Source organism: Equus przewalskii, chromosome 6 (assembly GCF_037783145.1).
Source record: "Equus przewalskii isolate Varuska chromosome 6, EquPr2, whole genome shotgun sequence".
Taxonomy (NCBI): domain Eukaryota; kingdom Metazoa; phylum Chordata; class Mammalia; order Perissodactyla; family Equidae; genus Equus; species Equus przewalskii.
The window spans coordinates 93,977,994-94,004,941 of record NC_091836.1 but is presented as its reverse complement, the minus strand read 5'-3'; the positions used below and the strand labels follow the sequence as shown (position 1 = coordinate 94,004,941).

General features: G+C 39.5%; 1 protein-coding gene across 12 annotated transcripts in view; it reads left to right on the top strand.

The window, feature by feature from the left end:
- Positions 1–26,948, top strand: part of CCDC34 (coiled-coil domain containing 34) — a 70,637-nt gene that overhangs the window by 7,200 nt on the left and 36,489 nt on the right. For 8 of the 12 annotated variants that reach the window (XM_070624581.1, XM_070624583.1, XM_070624580.1 and 5 more), the window contains exons 3-8: positions 4,550–4,657; positions 13,749–13,907; positions 14,472–14,613; positions 16,057–16,211; positions 17,239–17,342; positions 17,782–17,876. In XM_070624581.1, coding sequence (XP_070480682.1) covers positions 4,550–4,657; positions 13,749–13,907; positions 14,472–14,613; positions 16,057–16,211; positions 17,239–17,342; positions 17,782–17,815 — 702 coding nt within the window. In that variant the 3' untranslated portion in view covers positions 17,816–17,876. Of the gene's footprint in view, positions 1–4,549; positions 4,658–13,748; positions 13,908–14,471; positions 14,614–16,056; positions 16,212–17,238; positions 17,343–17,781; positions 17,877–24,220; positions 24,991–26,948 lie in introns of those variants that run through there. The other 4 variants (XM_070624587.1, XM_070624588.1, XM_070624584.1 and 1 more) reach the window with 3 other exon arrangements.

The window sequence follows — 26,948 nt, the reverse complement described above, 5'->3', positions numbered from 1 at the left end:
GTTTTAACATTCCTAATTCCATTATTTCATGCAGTAGCTTTCAAAATATTTGTTCACTGTGAGAAATCTACTTTGCTTCATGTCACACACAAATGCATACTTATTTGTGTATATATACATGTGTACATGCATGTCTGAAACAATATCTTAATTTTGTGGAGAACCTGGTGTTCTTTTCTTTTTTTTAACGCTTGTTCATAACTCATTCAGTTGGTCTTAGACTACAGTTTGGGAAACACTGACCTAGTGGGTCACTGGTGTAGTGGAGGTCACTGTATGGTAGTCAGCTTGATCTCCAGCCTCACTAGAGGTCACTTGTTAATTAAGGAAAGGAGAGTCACACCGCATCACTTTTAGCGTCGGCATCCAAGAAAAGAAGTTAATTAAACTACAGAAATTCATAAGGGAGCCTGGGCTTTGGAGTTGCCCAGAACAAGCCTGAAATTTTAGCCTTGCCATTCTGTGACCTTGGAAAAGTGACGTAACTTCTCTGAGCCTCAGTCTCTTCATCTATAAGCCAGATGTTACAGAGGCAGTAGTAGGGTGGGTAAAAGCCAAGGTTCTGGAGCCATACTTCCTGGATTCAAAACTTAGACCTTGGGCAAATCCTTGGCCTCTCTGCCTCGATTTGTTTATCATAAGGGAGAGAAGAGTATTCACCTCCTAGTGTTGTTATGAGGACTGAGTGAACATCAGGATATGGCCTCGTCTGGGAGAAGCCTCAAAAATCCGGTGTTATTATGAAAGCAGATGATGGTAACTACTGAAGATTTGTTTTGAGAAGAGACTAAAATAATGAGTATAAAGTCACTGCCACAGTGATTGAGCAGGTATCAGGGTATGATCGGTTGAAAGATTAAACCTTTTCATGTGTTTAGTAGCTTGACATCTCTTACAGCTGTGTCTTTACTTAACTCTGAAGCAGTGGGAATACTTGCCTGAATCTTACTGCATCCGTGCTGCCGGGGACATTATAACCTGTAGGCCAGCTGCGCACTTTATTATAAGCTTGTTCTGAGCTATGTAGGTGTTCACATTCTTTTCATGCCTTCCCCTGTGTTTTGTTTTCTAAGTCATGCTTTCCTTATTTTTCTCCTTGTTTACTGTATCTTTAATCTGTTTACAAATCATATCATTAAAGCCTTGATTTTTAATCGTAAGGAACAATTCATCTGAGGTCCCTGTTAAAGCCTGAGGGCCAGAAAGTGACTTGTGAGGTTTCAGTCAGTGCAAAGGTGGCCTGGATCCTCATTCTTTTGACTTCGAATTTAGTAAGTGTTTTCTCTCCAAGACCAAGATGTATTTTAGAAGTAGATGGGTCAGACTTAGTATTTAATTATTTTCTCTTTTCTTTTTTTTTGGTGAGGAGGACTGGCCCTGAGCTAACATCTGTTGCTGGTCTTCCTCTTTTTGCTGAGGAAGATTGTCCCTAAGCTAACATCTGTGCCAATCTTCCTCTATTTTGTATGTGGGACACTTCCACAGCGTGACTTGACAATGTGTGTGTAGGTGTGAACCTGTGAAGCCCCTGCCGCCAAAGTGGAGCATGCGAACTTAACCACCATGCCACTGGGCCGGCCCCACTTAGTATTTAATTTTGAACTTACCCTGGCTTTATTTTCTTCCTTGAAAACTTAAAGGATAATTGGTCATTAAAAAGATTGTTCCCTCTCATAAATTTGATTTCAGTGACAGATAGGTAGATTTGTTTTAGACATCTCTGTAAGATTGAGTTAAAAAATTATTTTAATCTGTCAAAGTTACCCACTTACAAAATTTTTTGCATTTGTAACTATGTTGAGATGATAAATATGGTAAATGTTTAACATTAGTATTATGAGAAACTGGCATATTGGTTTTGTAGGTCATATACATTTTATTTAAATTTTTATTATTTAAAAACTTCTTTAGCAGATTGCCCTAAATTCTCTGCAGGCTTTGACTAATTCTAATTTTTAATGTTTGCTTTAACATTTTAGTACAATCTGTTCTAAATTATAAAAATTATCTAGTTTGTGAATAATCCAGGTGCTTTTTTCCTTTTTTTTCGTCATCTTGCCTCTGGCCATTTCATTCATCAGCCCTTAATGAAGAAATAGGGCAGGATATAGAGTTGGTAAAACTGTCGGTTTTTCTCATTGTTACATTACTGGTAAAAAGTTATTTGAAAGTTGGCAAAAGCTCTTAAAATAAAAATGCATGTTTAGGATCCTTTTTGGATTTTGGTTTTCCATGATCAAACATTGTCTCGGAGGGAAAAGAGCTATAGTCCTGTGAAGTTCAGTGGTGGCCAGAAGACGACCAGGGGCCTGTGAGAGGAGAGCTCAGCTGGGTCTGGAGGAGCTTGCCGCGGTGGGTCACAGACAGAGGTGTTCAGGCTGGAGATGCTGAGAGGAGCCGGCCTCGGAGGGGAGGGCTGTGTCTCAATGTGCTGTCTGTTCTCGTGGCATGTCGCTCGAGCAGACGTCCTGAGATCAGAGCACTGCTTGGATCAGTGGTCACATTTTCCAGGTACTTTTGACCCTTCTTTCATCTTTAACTCTTTTGTCTACATTAGCTAAAATTTGTGAATCATCAAATTTGCGAACCAAACACAAAGTCTAATTTTTTTTCTCGATTTTTGAGTTTAATTATAGAAGAATTTTTAAAGGGTACATAAATATAATCAATCATATTTTTAGTTGTATATTTAAATAATTCCTTTCCTTGAAAATGAAATTTAGGACTGTTTGGGAGAATTTTAGATACGCGATTGTCAGATCTGTATCTAGCGTGTCACATGTGCGCACGTGCACACACACACACGCACACTCTCTCTCTCTCTCTCTCTCCCCCCCTCCCTTCCACGCTCCCTCCCCCTTCTTGTTTCCTGACACAGGTCCAGACCTCCTTCCCCTTACAGCTCATGTACTGTCTGACTTCGTCATCAATGTCCCTCAGGATAGTTCTGATCCCTTCAAATGCAGTCTTCAGCCTTTATCATGAAGAGTTCTAAGTCGTGCCTTGTCATGTGTTCCTGCTTCATGGTATTTGGTGTACTCTGCCTGTCTCAAAAGACCCTTCTCCATCTAGTTGGTACCACACTCTGATTTCCTCGTTGCCCGCCCTCCCCCTTAATCTCACCTCGTCAGGCCTCTCCTCGCTGTTCCTCGTGTGGGGTCGTTTCTGACTACCCTGGTCTGACTGCATTTCTGACCACACTGTTTCTCCTCTCACCTTCCCTCCTCTTCCTTTCCCTTTTCTGAGCTCCTCTTACACAGTACCTCACAATGTAGCGCTTAATTGTTCTGTGTGTTCAGAATCAGATTAGATCAGAGACCTCTGGAATTTCATCCCTGTGTCTCAGTTCTTGCTGTCTTTATAGTGGTGCTCCATAGAAATAGTATGAAGTGCATAATCAAGGAATAGCAGCTGCGGAGGTAATGAAGAATCCTTTTAAAACAGGATGGATATCTTACTTTTAGGGGGTAGGAGGAGTATAGTGTTTAAAAGTTGGAAGACTTTCTGAATGAGTGAGGGCAGCTATTCTCTGTGTAGCAGAATTTTAGGATGAGAGGTCCAAGAAGACAGGCACCCTTTGACCCGATGTTCTGAAGTGCAAAAGATGTGTTCTTGGTGTCAAGTTTTGTCTTCCTTTCATTTAACGCACTGGAATTGTCTGTGAGTTGAAAAATTGTACTTCCCACTGCCCAGGTACGGAGGTCTTTGGGAAAGTGGGGGATGGAGAAGAGGAGTGGGCTCCAGTGGAATATGTATAAAAGTATCTGATTATTAGTGTCTAAGGAAAGAGGAGAAAAATAACTGGCAGTTGTGGTGGAGGAGTCCTAGGAGTCTAGTTTGAACAACATTCTCAACTAATGCAGTAATTTAACTGATGAGTGACAGAGTGGTGGCATTCAGCTTGTAGTTTTATTTGGCCATACCTTCCACATTCTTTCTCCCGAGGAAATGCCCAAACGTGTAGAATCGAGTGACAGCAAGGCAGTTAAATAATCTGGGATATGAATGTGGTTTTGTTTTACAATCCAACAGCTATAAAATCAGTGAAGAAAAACCTGAATTCTTTTTTTCCCTGAAGAAAATGGAATGGTTTCTTTACATTTCTTCTTTGGTATAACTCTGAATTAAATTTTTAATTTAGGGATTATTTAATTCCTATCCTTTGTCTTCATCAGGAATCTAGAAGCTTTTTATAGTTGTAAAGAAGGTTGGAATTCTCTTGAGCTTCTGCCAGTAGCATGCAGTGGTGCCAAAATTTATGTGTGGGAAAGTTGATTTCAATGAGGGTAATTTAGCTGAAGTTTAGTCTAAGAAACTAGTGTTTTGCTGCCAAGCAATTATTTGCATTTCTAAAAAATGACTTATACTTTTTACCAATGCTTTCTTTTCATCATAGACTAGTTACTTTAGTAAGTTCTTGTCACTAATGGTATATTTTCTATAAAGGAAACTATATTCTTATTTAATTTGGTTAGCCTCAGTCTTTTTTGAAGTACATGGTTTGAGTACTCCTATTAAATGTTGCCTTTTGTTTGAATAAAACCCACAGGAATTAAATCAACAGCTAGAAAAAAGAAAAGAAATGGAAGAACGTGAGAAAAGAAAGATAATTGCTGAAGAAAAGCACAAGGAATGGGTTCAGAAAAAGAATGAACAGGTAGGGAGAAAAAAATTGCACACACGGTTACTGAGATCTCTTTTGCAAAGTCTTCTTCCCATTACTCCTCATTACTTGGGTTTGTCTTCTTTTCTCTTAGATTCTTTCTTCTCCAAGCTGATTTTATTCTACCCTCAGGGACATGTGTCAAGTCTCTGTCGTCTACCTCTGCCCTCTGCTTCTCTTCCGTTTCCTTTGTGCGGCTTCTACTTGTATGTGGCTGCAGGCAGTCACGAAGTCACAAAGACTGTGTCCCTAGACCTGACCTCCTTGAGTCAGAGGTCATCAGGTGCCTCTGAGCCTGCAAACCTAAAACAACCGTTATTGCCTATTCCCCTTTGATAGAACCATTCTCCTCACTCCTTGATTTCTGTTGTCAGTGCTCCTGTCATCTCAGTCACCTGGGCGTGATGAGAATTCTTCTGTTGTTGGCAGTCATCCCCTCCTTTCCTGTGCAGTCACCACTCCTGTTTGTGGCCTCTTCCTATCTGGTCTCATTTCATCTTTCAGCTGACTTGATGTTGATCTTCCCACACTGGAATGTAAGCTCCATGATGCAGGGGTTTTCACCTCTTTTGTTCAGTTCTCCAGCAACTGGATCAGTACCTGACACATAATAGATGCCCCAAAATATTTGTTGAATGAATGACTCCATTCTCTGTGTCTTTGCCAGACTAATCTTACTGAAAAAGTTGAATGGCATTCCCCAATTCAAAAAATATTTTTCATCATTCCTCCGTCCTCTGCATAATGTTTGACAATTCTAGCCTGGCTGGTTAAAGACCTTCTGCTCTGCTCTCTGAGCTGCGTCTTCTTCCACCTGTGGCTCCCTTTGTTCTGTGCTGTTGCTTCTTACTGCCATTCTTTTGAGAGCACACACATGATAATCATGGTCTGTCTTCTTGGAGTATAGTTTTACTGGAAAATTGTGAGAGGAAAATGTTATTTTTATGTTAAGGCAAGCACCGATATTTAATGGAGTAGAACATGAATTTTATATTATTTTTAAGGTACACAATAGATTTCGAAGAAATCTTGAGCTTTGGGCTGTGCTCCCCACAGGGATATATGTTGATGAGAAATTTTGAGAACACTTCCGTTCTCATTCTCACTTCCTTACTTGTTTTTCTCCCCAAAGCACCAGCACATAGTTATATATTCTAGTTGTAGGTCTTCTAATTCTTCCATGTGGGACGCCATCTCAGCATGGCTTGAGGAGTGGTGCTAGGTCTGTGCTCAGGATCTGAACCGTCGAACCCCAGGCTGCTGAATCGGAGTGTGCAAACTTAACCACTGTGCCACTGGGCCAGCACCCCCTTATTTTTCTTTATATGGTATTTCATCAGCATGTAATCTCATATCCTCCACCCCTCCCTTCCCTTCATCATCCAACTCAGAGCATTTCCTACATGAAGCATTCGCTGATCACATGCTAGAAACGCTTTCCTTCTTGAATTGTTTTGTAATTTATACACTTTGTCATGTACTGCCTTGTGTTATGTATATATTTTGTTGCTATTTTGTATTATGCATATGTCTTCACTTCTCTTGTAATTTTAAGACTCTTAAGGATAGGAATTATGTTTTTATATTACTTTTTATCCATTACAAGATCTAGCGTAATGCTTTGTAATATAGTAAACATTTGTTATTGGAATGAATAAATGAATGAATAAATGTATTATCTTCCTTTCAATTTTAATGCATTCTTGTATTGAATCACAAGTTAGAAATTTTAAAAGTACTTATGTAGTCAGTTTGTTTTCTGTTGTGATTTTTACATATTTAGAATGATACTGTTTTTTGTTATTACCTAGTTTTATGAATTTAGTCAATGTTTAATTGGTAGGACAAAGTTTTAAATTTTTAATTCTAATTTTTTTCCTTAACTATTGTTGGATCTAATGCCCAGTGGTATTAATAAGCATATCTAGTAATAATTTCAGTAAATTGAAGATGACATAGCTTTCTTCATCCAGGGATTGTAAGAAGGAAACTGGCTAGACGTGTGTGTTATAACATAAATGTATTTGTTCTTTACTTCATAAGTAAAGTATTATTATTATTATTTTCATGTTTGCCTCATCCCATAGTACAAGAAGAAAGAATTCTTTGTGAATTAATGCCAAATTCAAAATATGTCTGTGTCACCAAGCTTTGGGTGATACTTTTTTTAAGTTTATAACTATAAAAGAAAATAGTTTTACATGTACAGCATAGTGGGCTTTCTCCTCTAAAAGCTTCTCTTATCTTCTAACTCCATTAAGCTTGTTTTACCCTGCCAGTCAAACATAGTTGTTGTTTGTCTAAGAATGTAAGATATGGCTGAGAGATGATATATTTTCTCTTTTAATTAGTGGCAATAGATCTAATCCAATTATTTGAGAAAAAATTTCTCTCTTTTGGAGGGAAATGGCTTGCCCTGACATAAATCACTAATTATTGAAAGAAAAATGCCATAAAGTTGAGAATAGTTCAAAAATGAACGCTGAGAAATTAAATTTACTTATTCTGCAGAACTCTTGTGCATGTTAAGGAATAATTGATTACTGTGTTTTTTTGTTCTTTAAGACCTATCAGATTTCTTATTTCAGTCTTAGTTACATTTACCTCTATTTGTAAAGACTGCTCTCCTGGTTCTTCTCTTCCTGTCTGGCATCTAGCGTTTTTCTCCTCTGTTTACATTTCATGGTGTGTGGTCCACTGCTGCCTCCAGCTTCATTCACATTTTAGCTGTATCTGTGGCGTTATTTTCTCTAAGTCATTTTCACTGCGTTCTATCAAAAAATCAGACAAAAAGAATTTATGTATCCATTAGCAAAGTTAGTTTCTAATAATATGACTGTAAATTGTTAAATCCTTTTCAAATAAATGGCTTATCTCATCTGGTACTCTTAGATTTGTGTTGCCATACTAATTCATTTTTTTGATTTGTTTTTTACGATGTGTTATCACATATTTTCTGAAAGGGACCTTACCTTCATTGTTTTAAAAAATTATTTAAAAGTGAAATTATTTTTAATCCTCAAAACATGGAACTGAGTTTTTTTAATATAAAAAATTAGTTCAGATCAACAAAGCATATGGTTGATAGCACTGTTATCAGTGCATCATTCATGCATTCAACATTTTTACTCTGTAGCAGGTACTAGTGAAGGAGCTAAAATAGAAATTCAGAAACTTTAGCCAGTTGTTTTGTTAGTTTCCTTTAGTTGAGAGAAACAAAGGTTTTCTCAGGGCACCATGTTAAAGAAAGGACGATTTATTGTTGTGCTCTGTGTGGTATAGAACTGGCGTGCCAGAAAATCTGAAGCCACTTAGTGGCTGGCTGCTCTCTCTCGGTGCTTCTCTCCAAGTGCCTGCTCTGTTCTCCTTTTGCTAACTAAAGGCTTTCCATTCTCTCGTCTCTAGTTTAAATCCTACAGAGAGCCTGTCTGATGTTTTAAAGTCAACTTCATTGAGCTATAATTTACTTACAGGAAAATGCACTTATTTTAAGTTTGGTGCGGCTTGACAAACCTATGTACCTGTGTAGCCAGCCCCACAGTCAAGACATAGAACATTCCTGTCACTCGGAAAGGTTTCCTAGTGCCCCTTTGCACTACGCCCTGCTCCCTAGCCCACCTAGCCCCTGCTCCAAGGAAACCGTTAGTCTGCGTACTGGCCCTGTAAATTAGAGTTGCCTTTTCTAGAATTCCTATAAATGGAATCATAGAATATGTATCCTTTTGTGTTGGGCTTCGTTTGTTTTTAAAATTTCCTGATATTTCTTGTATTAAGATTGTTCCTTTTTATTGCTGAGTAGTATTCTGTTCTATGGAATCCTACAAATTGTTTATCCATTCACTAGTTGATGGACTGTTGGGTTGTTTCCAGTTTTGGGGTATTATGAATGAAATTTATGACACTTATGTACAAGTCTTTTTGTGTACACCTGTTTTCATTTCTCTTTGGTAAATGCCTAGGAACTGCATTGCTGGGTTGTATGGTACCTATGTGTGTAACTTTATAAGGAAATGCCAAGCTTTTTGGTTTTTTTTTTCAGTGAGAAAGATTCACTCTGAGCTAACATCCTTTGCCAATCTTCCTCTATTTTTCCTTGAGCAAGATTAGCCCTGAGCTAACAGATGTACCAGTCTTCCCTTACTTTGTGTGTGGGATGCCTCCACAGCATGGCTGATGAGTGGAGTAGGTCCACACCCAGGATCCACACCCGCAAACCTGGGCTGTCGAAGCAGAGTACATGGAACTTTAACCACCTGGACATGGGACCAGCCCCCCAAAGTGTTTTTAAAGTGCTTGTACCATTTTATGTCCCCACCAGTATTGTATGAAAGTTCTGATTGTACCACATCCTTGCTAAAGTTGGCGTTGTCAGTCTCTTTTCATTTCAAGTCATTCGAGTGAGTGTGTAGGGGTATGTCATTTGTTGTTCTAATTTTCATTTCTCTGAGATCTAATGATATTTAGCATCTTTTAATAAGCGTATTGTATTAGTCAGCTTGCACTACCATAACAAAATACCACAGACTGGGTAGTTTAAACAACAGAAATTTATTTCCTTACAGTTCTGGAGGCTGGAGGTCCAAAGTGGAAGTCCGAAGACCAACCCAAACCTAGCAGGGTTGGTCTCTCATGAGGTCTCTCTCCTTGGCTTGCAATTGGAGCCTTCTCTCCATGCCCTCACATGGCCCTTTTTTTGTGCATGCACATCCCTGATGTCTCTTCCTCTTATAAGGACAATAGTACTATTGGATTAGGGCCCTACCTTATGACCTTGATTACCTACTTACCTCTTTAAAGACTCCTTCTCCAAATGCAGCCACAATGAGGGTTAGAGCATCAACACAGGAATTTCAGGGGTATGCAAGACAGTCTCTAGCACTATCAACCATTTTCTACATCTGTTTTTTTTTTGCTTGAGAAAGATTAGCCCTGGGCCAACACCTGTGCCAGTCTTCCTCCACTTTTTATGTGGGTCGCTGCCACAGCATGGCTGATGAGTGGTGTAGGTTCACACCCAGGATCCAAACCTGTGAACCAGGCCAGTGAAGCAGAGTGTACCAAACTTAACCACTCTTTCATGAGGCCAGCCCCTCTACGTCTTTTTTCTTATCTTTTTTGTTTTGCTTTGTGTTGAACTTTTTGCCCATTTTGAAGAAGGATTGTGTGTCTTATTAATAAGTTGTGAGAGTGGTTTATGTATTCTTTTAAGTCCTGTCGCATATATGTATTGCAAATATTTCCTCCCATTAAATTTTTCTTAATGGTATTTTTTAAAGAGCAGAAGTTTTAAATTTTGATAAAGCTCCATGTTTCAACTTTTTCTTTTATAGTTTCTGGGTTTTGTGTCCTATTTAAGAAACATTTGCCTACACCAAGGGTGTAAAACCTTCTCCATTCTTTTCTTCTAGGAGTTTTATAACTTTAGCTTTTACCTGTATGAATATTTTGAGTTAATTTTAATGTATGGTGTGAGTTAAGGGTCAAGGTTTATTTTGTTTACATATGGATATCCAATTGTTCCAACACTATTTGTTGAAAAGAGAATCTTTTCCCTATTTAGTTACCTTGGCACTTTCGTTTAAAATCAATTGACCATATTTATATGGGTGTATTTCTAGACTCTATTCTATTCCATTTATCTGTATCCTATGCCAGTTCCACACTAGCCTGTTATTATAATTTTATAATTCTTGAATTTATAATTCTTCCAATCAGATAGTGTAAATCCTCCATCTTATTTTTTCTTTTTCGAAACTGTTTGAATTTGAATCACTTTATCAATTTATTTAATCATGCTTGCTTGAATAGTACCTGACACGATTGGCATTAAATATATAGATCAGTTTGGAGAAAATTGTCATCTTAATAATATCAAATTTTTTGTTGTTATTGTTTGTTTTTTGGTGAGAAAGATTCACCCTGAGCTAACATCCATTGCCAATCTTCTTTTTTTTTTTGGCTTGAGGAAGATTAGCCCTGAACTAACATCTATGCCGGTCTTCCTCCATTTTGTATGTGGGACACTGCCACAGCATGGCGAGTGAGTGGAGTAGGTCCGCGCTGGGATCCGAACCTGCAAACTCAGGCCACCAAAGTGGAGCACATAGAACTTTAACCACTCAGCCATGGCGCCAGCCCCAATAATATCAAAGTTTAAATCTATAAGCATGGTTTTTCTATTTAGATCATCTGTAATTTTTCTCAGTAATAGTTTTTGGTGTACAGGAGTATCATACATTTTCTGTTAAATGTATCCTTAAGTATTTCATGGTTTTGGGGATGACAGCACTCATCTTGCCTTATTCCTGGTATTATGCTATAATGTCCATGCCTAGTTTTGATATTAAAGTAATACTGGGCTCTTAAAATGAGCTTGAATATGTTCCCTTTTTCTCTATTTTCTAAAATAATTTTTGGGGCAGTTGGTATTATTTCTTCTGTAAATGTGTGATAGAATCCACCAGCAAAGCTATCTGAGGCTGGAGTTTTCTTTGTGGGAAAGTTTTTAATCCTGAATTGTTTTTACAGGTAGGGGGTTATTCGGATACTGTTTCTTCTTGAATCGGTTTTGTAAAGTGGTATATTTTAAAGAATTTTGACATTTCATTTAAATTGAATTTATTGGCATAAAATTCTTTTTAACATTCTCTCATTTTGGTGTCTTTGTGATCTTAGGCAAGTTACTTAACCTCTTTATGCATCAGTTTCCTCATTTGTAAGGTGAGATCATAATAGTGTCTACCTCATATTGCAGTTATAAGACTTACTAGGCATAATACTTAAATGCATACTTCACTTTATTGTAGTTCGCAGATATTGCATTTTTTATGGATTGAAGGTTTGTGGCAACCCTGCATTTGAGCAAGGACGTCAGTGCCATTTTTCCAACAGCATTTGCTCACTTCATGTCTCTGTGTCACATTTTGGTAATTCTTGCAATATTTCAAACTTTTCCATTAATATAATATTTATTGTAGTGGTTTATGATCAGTGATCTTTGATGTCACTATTGTAATTGTTTTGGGACATCAGGAACCACGCCCATATAAGATAGTGAACTTAATTGATGAGCATTGTGTATGTTCTGACTGCTCCACTGACTGGCCGTTCCCCCATCTCTCTCCCTCTCCTTGGGCCTCCCTGTTTCCTGAGACACAGCAATATTGAAATTAGGCCAGTTAATAACCCTGCAGTGGCCTCTAAGTGTTCCAGTGAAAGGAAGAGTCTCATGTCTCTCACTCTGAATCAAAAGCTGGAAATGATTGAGCTTATTGAGGAAGGCATGTCAAAAGCCAGGACAGGCTGAAAGCTAGGCCTCTTGTGCCAAACAGTTAGCCGAGTTGTGAATGCAAAAGAAAAGTTCTTAAAGGAAATTAAAATGCTACTCCGGTGAACACACAAATGATAAGAAAGTGAAACAGCCTTATTGCTGATACAGAGAAAGTTTCAGTGGTCTGGAGAGAAGATCAAACCAGCCACAACATTCCCTTAAGCCAAAGCCTGATCCAGAGCGAGGCCCTAACTCTCTTCAATTCTGTGAAGGCTGAGAGAGGTGAGGAAGCTGCAGGAGAGTTGGAAGCTAGCGGAGGTTGGTTCATGAGGTTTAGGAAAGAAGCCGCCTCCATAACGTAGACGTGCAGGTGGAGCAGCAGGCGCTGATGCAGAAGCTGCGGCAAGTTCTCCAGAAGGCAATTCATGAAGGTGGCTGCACTAAACAGATTTTCAATGTAGATGAAATAGCTTTATATTGGAAGAAGATGCCATCCAGGACTTTAGTAGCTAGAGAGGAGAAGTCAGAGGCTGGCTTGAAAGCGTCAAAGGACAGGCCGACTCTCTTGTTAGGGGCTAATGCAGCTGGTGACTTTAAGGTGAAGCCAGTGCTCATTTACCACTCTGAAAATCCTAGAACCCTTAAGAAGTATGCTAAACCTACTCTGCCTGTGCTCTATAAATGGAACAAAGCCTGGATGACAGCGCATCTGTTTACAACATGGTTTACCGAATATTTTAAGCCCACTGTTGAGACCTACTGCTCAGAAAAAAAATTCCTTTCAAAATATTACTGCTCACTGACAATGCACCTGGTCACCCAAGAGCTCTGATGGAGATGTACAGTGAGATTGATGTTGTTTTCATGCCTGCTAACACAGCATCCATTCTGCAGCCCATGGATCAAGGAGTAATTTTGACTTTCAAGTCTTACTGTTCAAGAAATAAACATTTCGTAAGGCTATAGCTGCCATAGCTGGCGATTCCTCTGATGGATCTGGGCAAAGTCAATTGAAAACTTTCTGGAAAGGATTCATCATTCTAGATGCCATTAAGAACATTCACGATTCATAGGAACAGGTCAAAATATCCACATTAACCGGAGTTTGGAAGAAGTTGATTCCAACCCTCACAGATGACTTGAGTGGAGGAAGTAACTGCAGCTGTGGTGGAAACAGCACGAGAACTAGAATTCTAAGTGGAGCCTGAAGATGTGACTGAATTGCTGCAATCTCATGATAAAACTTGGTCTATGTAAGACTTAAAAGAATTACATAGCCAGAAATTTGCCTCTGTGTGCCTTTATAGCAATATGTAATGTGCCAAAATGTTATTTATTTGTCCTCTGTAACTCACTGATGGTGAAGATTTATCCAAGTATTTGTATTGGCAAACCATCCAGGAAATGAGTACGTATGTGGCTCCTATTTTAGAGTGAGTGTAAATACTGATTAAAAAACACTAAGATTCAGGACAATCTAACAGGTTGTAATTTCTGTTCACTAATTTATTCAACAAATCCTTATTGAAGCACCTACTTCAGTTATTCAACACTGTCCCAGGCTCTGAATATACTTTGGTGAGCAGGATCTTTGTAACTGCCATCATGAAACTTATAGCCAAGCTTGTAGACTAAAATTAACCAGGTAATTGCAGGTATGTTATATATTTTCCTAAGTCACATTGTGTCAGCTATGCAGTTACCACCTATTTTAAGAAACAGGTAAAGTTTGGAAAATTACTGTATATAACACTTTTTCGTCATATGAGGATAATTACAGATATTCCAGTTAAAAATTTTTTATTTTTATTTAAGAAAAGGAAAGAAAAGGAACAAAAAATTAATAAGGAAATGGAGGAAAAAGCAGCAAAGGAACTGAAGAAAGAACATTTGCAAGAAAAAGCAAAAGAAAAGTATGAAGAATGGTTAAAGAAAAAAAATGCTGAAGAATGTGAGAAGAAGAAGAAAGAAAAGGTATTTTTATTAAAGTGACCAGTCAGAATACATGGCTCTCGTGTTCGTATGTGCCAGCTATATTGTATAAAACGTTTCTATTGGAAATTGGCCCTGTCTTAGCATAAAGTAAATACGTGAAGCCATCCCTACTTATTGTACTCTGTTTACACTTCAGAGGTCAGTGTGCATTTGTAGTTTTCCCAGGGTGAGAAATATTAATAAGCCTGTTGATATTGTTTCCGTCAGGTTCAAACATTTTATTGTTGCTAATGCTTTTAATTATTTTTTGATGCACTTGTATGAAAAACCTTATTACATTATTACAAATTACTGTTCTATTTTAAAACAGAAAATTGCTGTTTTCTTCTTGGGTTTGATGTCTTATTGTTGTTTAGAGGCAGCCGCCTTGATAGCACATCCCTGATCTTGTTAAAGTCTGATTTCAACTTATAGAGTATGATGCAGTATTTATGATCAGTAAGCCTTTGGGGGGGACGCTCTGGGGAAACAAGTCAGTAGAATGTGAATAGAATTTTTAGCTGCAGAATATGCCTGGAGTTTCTTTGGTCTTGTCATTTTAAGGAAAAAGAAAAACAACGGCAAGCTGAATTACAGGAAAAAAAGGAAATAGCAGAAAAAAAGTTTAAGGAATGGTTGGAAAAGGCAAAAAATAAACCTCGTCCAGCTGCAAAGAGCTATGGTTATGCCAATGGAAAACTTACAGGTTGGTTTTTATGTTGTGTGGCTTACATAAATATGGCTTGCAGGAGCAAATATTATACATTATGTTTCCTTTTGACAGAAATAGAAATGTATAAAAATCATTTTTCTTTCAAATTACTATTTTCTGGAAGATTTTATTATGCTGTGTTCCTGTGGAGATGCTACAGATTTATTGTCACTCTCTGTAAGTCAGATATATTTTAAAGGCAATAGTTGTAAAACTGCAAGTCATGATTTCTAACATTAAGAAACAAGTGAAATTTTCCTGCAGTTCTTGGATTTTAAAGTTTCATTAGGATGTATTCAAGAGGTCATTTTTCCTCCCCCTTTTCTAACCCTCTTTAAGGCAGAGCTTCCATTGTCTTTGGCACATTCTTTCTGCAGGACGGAGTACTAGACAGCACGTGAACGAGACCCAAACCGGCTGGCCTTCAGGCTGGTCTCGCTGGAAGCGGCAATGCATGCTTTCCTTTGTGCTCCGTGCTGGGAACGCATACCTTGCTGACAGCTGCCTTCACTTGTTTAAGTGATTTATTATTCAAAGACTCCCATTCTGTTTTGTTCACACAATAGAACATATTCCAGACTTTGTTTTGACCGTCTTGGTGAAGTGTGTGTTGACATATCTGTGCAGTCAGAGTGGGTTGCCGCTGTCTGAATGGCACATCCCTGCGTCTCCCACGTGTCCCAGAGGTCCTCTGTTGCGGCTCCTGAGCGTGAGCTGCTCCTCTTTGTCTTTCTTGTTTCAAGAGAGAGTAATAAGCAGTGGTTTTAACCAAACGATTGGATAGTGAAGTTAAAACTTTTGGTGGGAATATACATAGTAATGACTAGAAGTTAATTGCTAAAATAATGGATTATTAAATTTTTTGCATTTTTAATTAGCTTTGTTCTAATAAATGTCTATCTGCATTGTTCTACTGCTCTTAATTAATAATCAAAATGACAGTGATAATAGGAAATCTGATTAATTTGTGTGACAGTAATTTAGAATTTCAGTGATTCTAAACAAGAATCTTGATTTGCTTTAGCTACATTTGCAACAGAAATTTTTTTCTGTAAACCCTGACTAGGGGAAACTAGAACACAATCTGTGGTTTCCCAGACTGAGGTAAGACAATGAAGATTTTGTTCAGTTTAAGGGTTCTAGAATTAATTTTTATGTGAGTTTTTATTTGTGTAGATTTTCATGCTAACATTCTTTGGACTTTTAGCAATATTTATATTTTAATTTTTACTGCAACATTTTCTGTATTTGAAAAGTGTTACTTGCTTGAAAATATTTGAGAGTTCAAGTTTTAAATGAATCAAATTGGTTTATCAATGATATTTTTGCCTTCTTGATATTTTAACATTTCTCTAGCAATTTAAAAGTAAGTAGTTTCTTTGATGCCAAGAAGTGTTTTTCTCATTTTGCTTCGTTCTGATTTTTTAATAACTTTAGGTTTTTACAGTGGAAATTCTTATCCAGAACCAGCCTTCTATAATCCGATTCCGTGGAAACCAATTCCTGTGCCTCCTCCCAAGGAAGCTAAGGATCTCTCCAGCAAGAAGACCGCAAGGCCTGTGCCCAGGCAGCCACACAGGCCATCGTCCCTGGTGGGTCATAAAGCCAGAAGCCATCCCTGCCTTGGAACTCTGTGCAGAATACAAAGATAGTAGATGTGGGAAATTGCATGCTTTTACCTGGAGCTATTTAATTTCAAAATCAGAACTTGTTTTTTACTGCTCAGTCCGTAGCTCAACATTTGATGTGATTATTGACAACCTGAAAGTTTTGCATTTGTATATGGAGTCCTTAGAGTTAATTGTGGAAAATATTTTACACACTTTCCTTTTTCTAAATGCTTCATGGTTGATCTTAGAAGATTGGTTCACAGGATAAGTGACTGAATATCTAACAATTGTGTTTGTATTTAGCTTGTATTAAAACTACGCTGTAATACCAATAAAACCAACAGTTTTTCTTGCGTTCTTTCATACTCTGTGTTGTTTTTTTGTGTTTATGTTTGTGAATGTAATAAGATTAAAATTAAGTTGTTCAAACAAGCATTTCTACACTGCATGCTCAAGATAACTCTTAGAAGAATCTAAATGGGTTAGAATCCTAGAGTAAGCAAAAACAGTCTTTTTGATGGCCATTGGTGTATTTTTCCCTATGTAAGTATTTTTAAGTAAGTAACTGGTGGCATATATTGTAACAAAGAAATGAAAGTTGAATTTTTGAAAGGAAAATTTAAAAACATTGTTTTGTGCTCTGGATCCTAGATAAATATATAGTAATCTTGAGACACTAACAATATTTTGCTATACTTTGTACAAAACTTGTACATTAATTATAATTAGGTTGTTAATTTTGAAATTGTGATTATCATGCGTTTTTTAATGTTAAGTGTTAAGAGAGATTTTGCTAAAGTTGGGGTCACAGATCTCATTGATAAATACATGTTAAGGATAGTAGTTCAAAGAATTATTAAAATACCACTCAGCACTTTTTCTTACATTTTAAAAGTCTGTATATTTTTAGGGGACCATCAAGAAATGAGAATTTGTTGTGGCAATGAAAAGTTCAGTAAGTTCATTGAAAAGTGATTCCTATTTAGAATGTATTCCATGTTTCTGCTAGGTTAGTCCTGTGCAAGTTGCTGGTGATCGATCTGCAGTGGTGTTGATCAACGCGGGAAACAGCAATAGGAACTTTGAAGTGTATTCATGTCATCAGAAATCTGGGCAAGTTCACTTCTAAGCAAAGAACAGTTTGGGAGGACTCAGTAGGGTTTGTTGGGTCAAAGTATTGGTGAGGTTTAGGGGCCTCACCGTCCTTCTCAGAACCTCTTAGATACAGTGAAACTTCCAGACAATCATTCTACTTGAGCAAAATCACCTATATAGAGAGAATGTAGGGTTTGCCAGGGTAGCAATAAACTTGAGTGTAAAAAACATAGTGTACTTAAGCCTGAATTCCTGGGGTTTTTAGATATAGCTTAGAAACCTTCAATTTCACTCAGTAGAGTAAGTCTTTAAGCAACTTTTAACTGTAACCATAATCCTAATAAGACTTTTCATTCAATCAGTAATTAGTTTGACCAATATTAATTGAATATTTACTCTGTGACAGATGTTTTGCATGTTGATTTAGGAATTTAAATGATCTATTTCTTTAATTCAGGAAACATTTACAGCCTAGCCAGGAAAATATGTAACAGAGGAGTGCTATAATACACTGTGCTTAACATCGTGTCCGGAGCTCATCTTGGAACAGAGGTAAGAGAGAGTTCAGCCTGTGAAGGGATTAAGAAAGGCTACAAAGAGGAGGTGACATTTCAGCTGGTAAAAGGTAAGCAGGAATTTTCTAGATGGTCATGAGGCTGACCACGCACATGGACATGTGCTGAGAAGTAGCTGGGAGAGGAGCAGAGGTCAGAGGGAGAGGCCCTGTCTGCTGCAGAGTTGGGGCTTGATCCTGCACGCTTGTCATGTCCTGTTTTACTACCCAATGATAGGTTTTACCAGGATTTTGACTACCAAACTCATTTATTATTGAAATTTCATTTTTATTAATCAAAGACTGCTTCAAACCAGTCAACACACCTCATTACCAGGAGATTAGTGTTTTTAACCTGAATCAATTTTTTTAAAGTCAAGATACTTGATATTTTAGGCACTCAAGCTATATTGCAATATTTGAAATTTCTGTTGAGTTTTTAAAAATATCTCTTTGACTTCTACTATCACTTTGATTGAAACTGCTCTGAAAAATCTGCGTAACCTAGAATGTCGACAAATCCATGATCTGATAAAAGGACACAGGCGGTGTGGGCCTCAGTCTGCCTTTGAGTCCTGACTTTCCGTCTGCTTATCTGGAAGATGTCTCATACCTAATTTAGAAACTTGTGGGTATAAAGTAATAATGAAAGTACCAAAAATACAAGTTGTTTCTTTTTTATATGATTATAATTCTGATAAGATGTACCAATATTTTTTTTAAATATGGGCAGTATGCTCTTTTTTTTTTTTTAATTTTTAATTTTTCCTCCTTCTCCCCAAAGCCCCCCAGTACATAGTTGTATATTTTAGTTGTGGGTCCTTCTAGTTGTGGCATGTGGGACACCACCTTAGCATGGCCTGATGAGCGGTGCAAGGTCCATCCCCAGGATCCTAACTGACAAAACCTTGGGCCACCAAAGCAGGGTGCGTGAACTTAGCCACTCAGCCATAGAACCAGCCCCAATATTTTTTTCCCTTAGTGATAACTGCTTTACTTAATGACTGACTTTGGTTAACATACCCTTCTAGACTGATGGTATACCAAAAATAAGTCAACTTGTCAGTGCTTGGGGTGGACTTTCATTTACCCCTGTGCTAAAAGCAAAAAGTGAATGCTGTTGTTTTCATTTTCTTCAAGTTGATTCAAATATTTCTTGGATACTTCCTGTGTGCTGGTTAGTCTTCTAGATGCTGGAGGTTCATCTTGAGTAAGAGAGGGTCCTTGCTGCCCTCGTGGAGTATATATGACCTTGATAGGAAGCAGATACTAAACAGCTTAACAAGGAACAGTTTATTTGGCTCTAGGTGCTGTAAAGAGAATCAAACAGGGTCTTGGGATAAATACTGACTGGGTGGAGGAAAGGGTCCACTGCTTTAGATGGACGGGCTTCACTGAGGTAGGAACTGGCAGCTGAGCTGGCCTTGCTAGGGCTGGAGAGAGATAACCAGGCAGAGGGAACCGCCAGTACAGAGGCCCTAAGGTGGAAATGAATTCGGTGTCTTTGAAAAAGGCCAGTGTGGCTTGAGTGGAGAGAAAGATGGGAAAATAGTGAGAGTTAAGGTTAGAGTCAGGCAGGGCCAGATCATATGTAATCCTGCGTTCAGTAGTTCAGATTTTATTCCAGTTGTATTGGGAAGCCTCTGGGAAGTTGTAAGCCAGGAACTGATACAATCTGGTTTATACTCTGAGATTACTCTGGCTGCTGTGAGGAAGTTGGCTTTTTGGGGACAAAGAATCAAAGCAGGGAGACTCATTGGGAGCATTTTGCAGTATCCATGAAAGAAAGCATGATAGCCTGGATTAAGGTGGCAACAGTGAATGATAAGAAGAGAGGGAGTTGGGATAGACTTTGGAGGTGGAGCAAACAGGACCGCTAGCATTTGGATGTCAGGTTGAGGGAAAGAGGAAAAATCAAATATGCCTTCTGGTTTTTAGGCCTGACAACTGGGTGAATAACTATAACAATGCAGAAGATGTGATAGGAGCAGGTGTATGGGCGGAGATGGGGAGAGGGGAGTCCTTAAGAATTCTGTCTGAGATCTGTGAGGTTTGCAGTGCCAACATAATATCCTGATAAAGATGACAGCTAGATATTTGTACCCGATGCTCAAGGGAGAACCAGGAATGGAAATATAAATTTAAGCAACATCAGTACATAGGTGGTATTTAAAAGCATGGGACTGGATCAGGTTACTAGGAGGAGTTGAGATAGTAAAAAGAGCGGCCTGAGTATTCCAATATTTAGAAATTGAGCAGCTAGAAAAGATCCTTAGAAGGAACAGCCAGTGAAGTAGCAGGAAACCCGGTAGTATATGATGTCGCAGGAGCCACAAGTAGCAGCGTTAGAAGCAGGGCGTTGAGAACTCTGTCTGGTGCTCCTTGAGGACAAGTCAGAGCAGGAGAGAGCCTGCATCAGTGGATGCGGTATGATGAAGGAGGGTCCCTGCGGACCTCAGCAGCAAATGCGAACTGAATACTTTCTATGTGCCCGTGGTATCCTATGTGCTTTTATATGTGCTAACTCTTAGTGCTCACAGCAACCCCATGAGATAGTACTTTAATTATCCCCATTTTAGCTGAGGAAACTGACACCCAGAGGAGTTATGCTGCTTTTCTACCTAGTAAGTCACAGAACAGGGATTAGAACACAAGAGGTCAAAGTCCAAGCTTAACAACCATATTCTATTTCCCTCCTATATAATATATGTGATAAGAAAAGCTGGTATGGAACTATAATCAAAGTAGGTTGAAGAGAGAATGGAAGGTGAAAAAGTGGAGACAGCTGGAGACAACTCTTGGGAGAAGGTTTATAGCAAAGAGGAGAAGGTAAATGGGATGGGAGCTGGAAAAGGACATAAGGTCAAGGACATTTTCTGTTTCTTTTGCTTAAGATGGGTGATATTAAAACATGTTTCTCTGGTGATGTTGATGACCCAGGTGAACTAGGAAATTTCTTCCATTTTAACAGGAGAGAACACGTAGGATGTAGGTTCAGATGTAGCTGGATTAATAGCATTGGTGGTAGGAGGATGTTATAGGTAGTTCTTGTCTGATAGCTTCTGGTTTCTCAATGAGGCCTGAAAGGGAGGCCAGGTCACCAGCAGAGGGATAGAATAAGTTGTTGCAAGTAGGAGGGAAAAGGAAAAGGTAATAGAGAAATGAGCATCTTTGAGGGGGAAAACAAATTTACCAGAGAAATTAGTGGGACTGACTGATGGGCAGTGATATTTGCCATTTGATATTTTTGGTCCAAAATAGGACCAATTAGCAGAATTCTATCATGTTTTTCTCCATTTCTGGAGAAAATATTAGCTACTTAGGTTTAGGAGCAGAGTAAGGCTTAATAAGGGTTGGGCAAGTAGGGCAAGTAGAATGGAGGGAGAAAGGAACAAAGCATTTAAAGAATGTTTTCAAGGGAGTGATTGTAGCCCTGAATCACAGTACAGCCACACATCACTTAATGACCGGGACACATTCTGGGAAATGCGTTGTTAGGTGATTTTGTCATTGTGGGAACACCATAGAGTGTACTTACACGAACCTAGATGGTATAGCCTACTACACACCTAGGATCTGTGGTACAAACTTATGGGACCTCTATCGTATATGCAGTCCAGCATTGATCAGCCGTCGTTATGTGGCACATGACTGTATTTAACAAGGGTTGGGTGATGGATGGGTGAGGAAGAGGACTTCAGTTGGTGAGCATTTCCAGTGCTGTTGCACAGTGTTGGGATGAGGGTACTTGAGGGAAGCTGGAGAGGTAGGAGCTCATAGTCAGAGGGTGACGATGACAAGATCCAGCGGATGACCATGGCAGTGGGTGACCTGGATGGAGTATAGTCATGTGCTGCATAACGACGTTTTGGTCAACAACAGACTGCATAAATGACAGTGGTCCCATAAGATTAGAACCATATAGCCAGGTATATAGGAGGCTATACCATCTAGGTTTGCATAAGTGCTTTAGGGGAGGAAGAAATTTTCCTCTACCCTCCTAGGTTCTTCTGGCTGGTCTAAAAATTAAATTGATGTGAGACAGATTAACAGAAGAAAAACAAAAATGTCAAAGCCCTCACCTTAAATACCATCCTCAGGTAAAGACAAAAGAAGGTGTTGAGGGTGGGGAGAGTCAGAGACTTCAAAGGGCAGGAAGGCAATTCACAGGTAGATGAAAAGGGGAAAATGATTAGAAAACAAGTGTTTGGCCACAGAAACAGAAGAACACAGAGGGGGGCCCAACAAACAGATTCCTCCCTGTCTACCACCTAGTTTATGTGATGCTAAGGTGATAGCTCACTTCCTGAGACGAGTTTTTTAATCTGACTTCTTTTAGACAGTTAAGGGTGAGGTAACAAAAACTTTCTGAATCTTTTGTTTCTTAAAAATAATCAGCCTCAAATAATCCTTATTTTAAAGAGGCAGCTTTTGGAGTGGCAAATTTTGTCCCCCTTCAGTACACTGTGATGTCCGCACAATGACAAAATCACCTGACGACACATTTCTCAGAACACAACCCCATCGTTAAGGGATGCATAACTAGATACTGTTGAAGTTGAGGAAATTAGGAAACTAAGAGGCCAGCGTATTGGAAGGATTTTTTCACATGGATGTTGAAATTGCCAAGCATTACGACAGAAGTAGTCGTGGAAAGAAAGACAGGGAGCTGGGTGCTGGAATTCAGTGACCAGGGTAACTTATTAGCCAGACCACACTCGGAAGGAGCAGTCTCGGTTGGCATGGTCAGAAGGATTGTTCTTCAGAGGGGCTGGGAGTTTGGAAGGGGGTGGGAGATAAAGCAGATTGGAAGTGACAGTGAGGAACAGGGAAGGTGGGGGAGACGCTGACCTACCCACTCCGGGGCTGAGGTTTATCCTGGAGGTGGGGGCACCAAGGAAGAGCATTGTCAGGAGTCCCCTGCAGGCGTGGGGAGCTTTTAAAAGCAGGGCAATAACAGAGTGGTTTGGGGGTAAGAGACCAAAGACAGAGCCTCCAGTCATGATCTTGTGGAACCTTCCAGGGAGCGGTGAGGGGATAGATGAGGACAGTGGGGAAGGAGGAGAGGGGAAGTGTGGAACCCATCCGAAGTGGACCTGGGAAACGGTGTTGTGGAGCTCACAGGCGATGCTAATGTTAGCAGAGGAGGGCAGGTTTGGGGTAAGAAGCTGAGGGGTTCCCTTTCAAATTGTTTATGAAAGTGGTGTATGCACGTGGTTTAAAAATCAAATAGGACTAATAGTCTTTTGATGGAAAACCATTTTGCCTCACTTCTCATTACCCCACAGGCCTGCTCCCAGAGAATATTTACTTGTATTATTTCTTTGATAATTTCCTCCCCACAATATTCTCTGTTCTCTTTTTCTGGAATTCGTTTAGTCAATTATTAGTCTTCCTGAATCAATTCTCTTAATTATTTTAAAGCGTTTTTTTCCCCTCCAGTCTTTCTTTTTGTTTTTGTTTTTTTGCTGAGGAAGATTCACCCTGAGCTAACATCTATTGCCAATTTTCCTCTTTTTGTGCGTGGGCCTGTGCAACAGCATGGGCACTGACAGACGAGTGGTGTAGGTCCACGCCTGGGAACCGGGGCTGGGCTGCTGAGGTGGAGCACACGGAACTTAACCACCTGGCCACCAGGGCTGACCCTCCTCCAATCTCTTTTAACCCCTGATGAGAGGGACTGCTTTCTGAGATTTCTTTGATGTTATCTTCTAATTCTTGAATAATTTTTTATGGCTACCTTATTTTATATTCCAAGCACACTTTCTTTTTTTCTGTTTATTCCTTTTTCATAGCATCTTATATTTATTTTATGGATATAATATCTTTTCTCATCTCTAAGGACATGAATTTTTTTTCCTCTTAATTGGCTCTCTTTCCTCCACGTTCCTTTTTTCTCTTCATTTTCTCTTTTTCAGTCCTCAAATGTTTGTTAATTCTTATCCGACATGTATGTTCATAAATTGGATCCTCATCTGTTCGCATTTGAGAATAGGGCATTAAGAAGCTAAATGGAAGCCCTGTGGGCACAGGTAGGGCCTGTTGATGGCAGATTTTGTTGACGGGAGCTCAGAATACATGGAAATCTTCCCTTTAGCCTCCTCAGTCTCTTGGAGAAGAATCTTCTCACCTTCCTGGGAGACATAAGCCAGCTGCCAGTTTTCCTGAGGAGAGTCTGAAAGTGGCTGTGTGTCTCAGAGTTCATTATGTAAACTGTCACTTCACCTGTGATCCAGCCCAGCTAGTGCCTGAGCTCCACTCTCCTTGGTACCTGCTGTCTCCATATGCTGAGCCCTCCAGGTTCTACAGGCTGAATCGGTTGTGTTTTCTTTTTTTTTTCCAGTATCTATTTCAGTAGACAATGAAGACATTGAAATTATTAAAGATTGTGTTAACCTTGGTTCAGTCATCAATGTAAATGGAGACTGCAGCCAAGAAACCAAGAGAAGACTGAGACTCGGAAGGGCAGCAATAAAGAATTAGGAAAGATTGGCAAGTGCAGGAAGTGTCATTAGAGACCAAGGCCAAGGTTATCCACACCCTCGTATTCCCAACTACTATGCACGGATGAGAAAGCTGCACAGTGAAGAAGGCTGACAGGAAAAAAAGGGACTCACTTGAAATACAGTGTTGGAGGAGAGCTCTGCAGACACCTGGACCGCCAGAAAGATGAACGAGTGGGTGCAAGAGCAAATGAAGCCTGAACAATCGCTGGAGGCAAAAATGATACTGAGGCTGTCCTACTTTGGACACATCATGAGAAGGCAGGACTCTCTGGAAAGGACAATAACGCCGGGAAAAGTAGAAGGCAGCAGGAAAAGGAAGACTAAATGTAAGGTGGATTGACTCCATCGAGGCAGCCATAGGCATGAGTCTACAGGAGCTGAGGGGGGCTGCTGAGGATGGGACATTGCGGACATCACTCATTCATAGCGTTACCAGGAGTCAGAGCCAACTTTACAGCACATAACAACAACAATCTATTTCAATGTTTAAAACCTTTAAATGGTAAAAGAGAAAAGGAAGGAAAAAGGCACCTGGAGGAAACACAGCCAATTAAAATAGAAGAAAATAATTACAGCTGTCATTAATATTCTTAGAGATGAGGAAAAACGTACTCCATCCGTACTCTCCTAACTACGGTGCTCTCCTCCCTCGGTTATCACACCACCATCCACTTCCTGTCCTCCAGTAGTTTGTTGAAATCTTTAGTTAGCTATTGTATTCTCTTTGCCCTTGTGGATTCGTACCTTTTTTCCTTTGCCATCATTTTAACAAGGTTGGGGAGGAAAGGGAGATCATTGTGTGTCGCCCGTCTGCTGTGTTGAATTGGAAATCCTAAGCTTAGCTGTGAACGTGTTGCCATCAGGGTGCTCGTGGAGATACGAGTTTGTTGCCCAGTTGAGAAATTCAGTTAAAGGATGGCTATTTAGACCTCATCAGTTTAACATAATTATTGAGGCTGTGGAGATGGATAACTTTTCCTAAGGGGAGTTTGAAGCATGACGTTCTTTCATTCAACACGTTTATCAAGTGCCTACTGTGGGCTGGCAGGGAGAAGACGGACGGGGCTGGAGTGTAGGGAAAGAGCGTGACGATCAGGCAGAGGGAAAGAAGCCTCTGGAAGGGCAATGAGAAAGGTGGGCAGAGGACAAGAGGACGGTGAAGAGTGCTCCCACCGTGAGAGGGCAGTTTTGAGGGAGAGTGAACTGTTTTCTATAATATCAAATGCTGCCTAAGGGTTCAGATGAAGGAGTGAAGCCTTCTATTTGATTACTCCACTAGTATTTATTGTGCTGGATTCTGGGGCTATAGTGGTCAACAAGACGGACCTAATCTTGAACCTGTTAGTGCGTACCTTCTAGTAGAGATGACAGTTAAGCCAGTTTTCACCTTAAAGCACAAGCCATGAGGGCATGTCAGGAGGAAGCTAACCTTTGCTGGGGTCGAGCTTCCAGGAGGAAGGGATTAAGTTGAGACTTGGTTTTGAGTCACTCGAATAAATAAAACTTAGCATTTAATCTTTTTGGAGGCTGGCGAGTAAGAATGAGCGTAGAACAATGGTGATTCCATGTGTAACATTTCTCTCTTTCAAAGACCCAGGGTAGGTGATCTGACAGCTTGTGAAAGTCAAAGCGATTTTCGGACAGCTTATAAACATTGACACGCTACAGCAGTACAAGGGAAATTTCTAAAATTTTGGTCATTTCTAAAGAAAATCTTTAGAATTCCATGGGAAAGTAAGCCTTTGAAGTTTCAGAATAAAAATAGACCATCTGTGGCCTCAGGGTCTGAAGTAATAAAGATGGGGCTATTTATTTAAAAATGAATTGGTAGTGATTTAATTACAATTCAAAGTTTGGACTTTCACAGACTTTCTTATTAAGCTACCCACGGGCCAGGTGACTGACAAAGTATGGACTAGTTTACGTTACACTAACAAATTACACTTAGGACTTAAACTAAAAACTGATTTTTCTTTATTAAAAAAACAACAAATAATATTCAAGTGTTTACTATGCCCATTAGCATTCTAAATTAAATTCACATGTTGGCTTGAGAAAAAATAAAACACACAGTTACTTTACAGTGAATATTTACCTACTACTGTTGATAATGGCAAGCTGCCTCAGAGAGAAAATTTTTCTGAGAGGGCAGTGGAATCTTGAATTTTGTCTGAAAATTGGAAGAGGGTGGGAACACTCAAGAAGGGAAAATACTCACTTATCTGTCAGTAGGGAGAAAGCTGTACCTTAGTGCCGGAGAAAAAAGTGGGGAGGCACATGGCCCTCTTCTTCCCAGAAACCACAGAGCCGCCTCCTTTCCCTTTCTCACTCAGATGCTCTAAGCTGGCGTAACAAGCAGTGAGCTTGGAAAAGGAGGAGCCGCTCGCTTCCCATCAGCTGCCCGGTCCTGGGAACCACCTGAGGCCACAGGGGGATGCAGGCCATCTTTGTTTCTCTGAGGTGGCCCCAGCCCAGTGGGATGTGGGAGCAGAATGATTTCTTAGTTTGAATGAATTTACCAGAATAACGGTCCAACGCCTACCTGTCTACCACTCCCACTCCTTG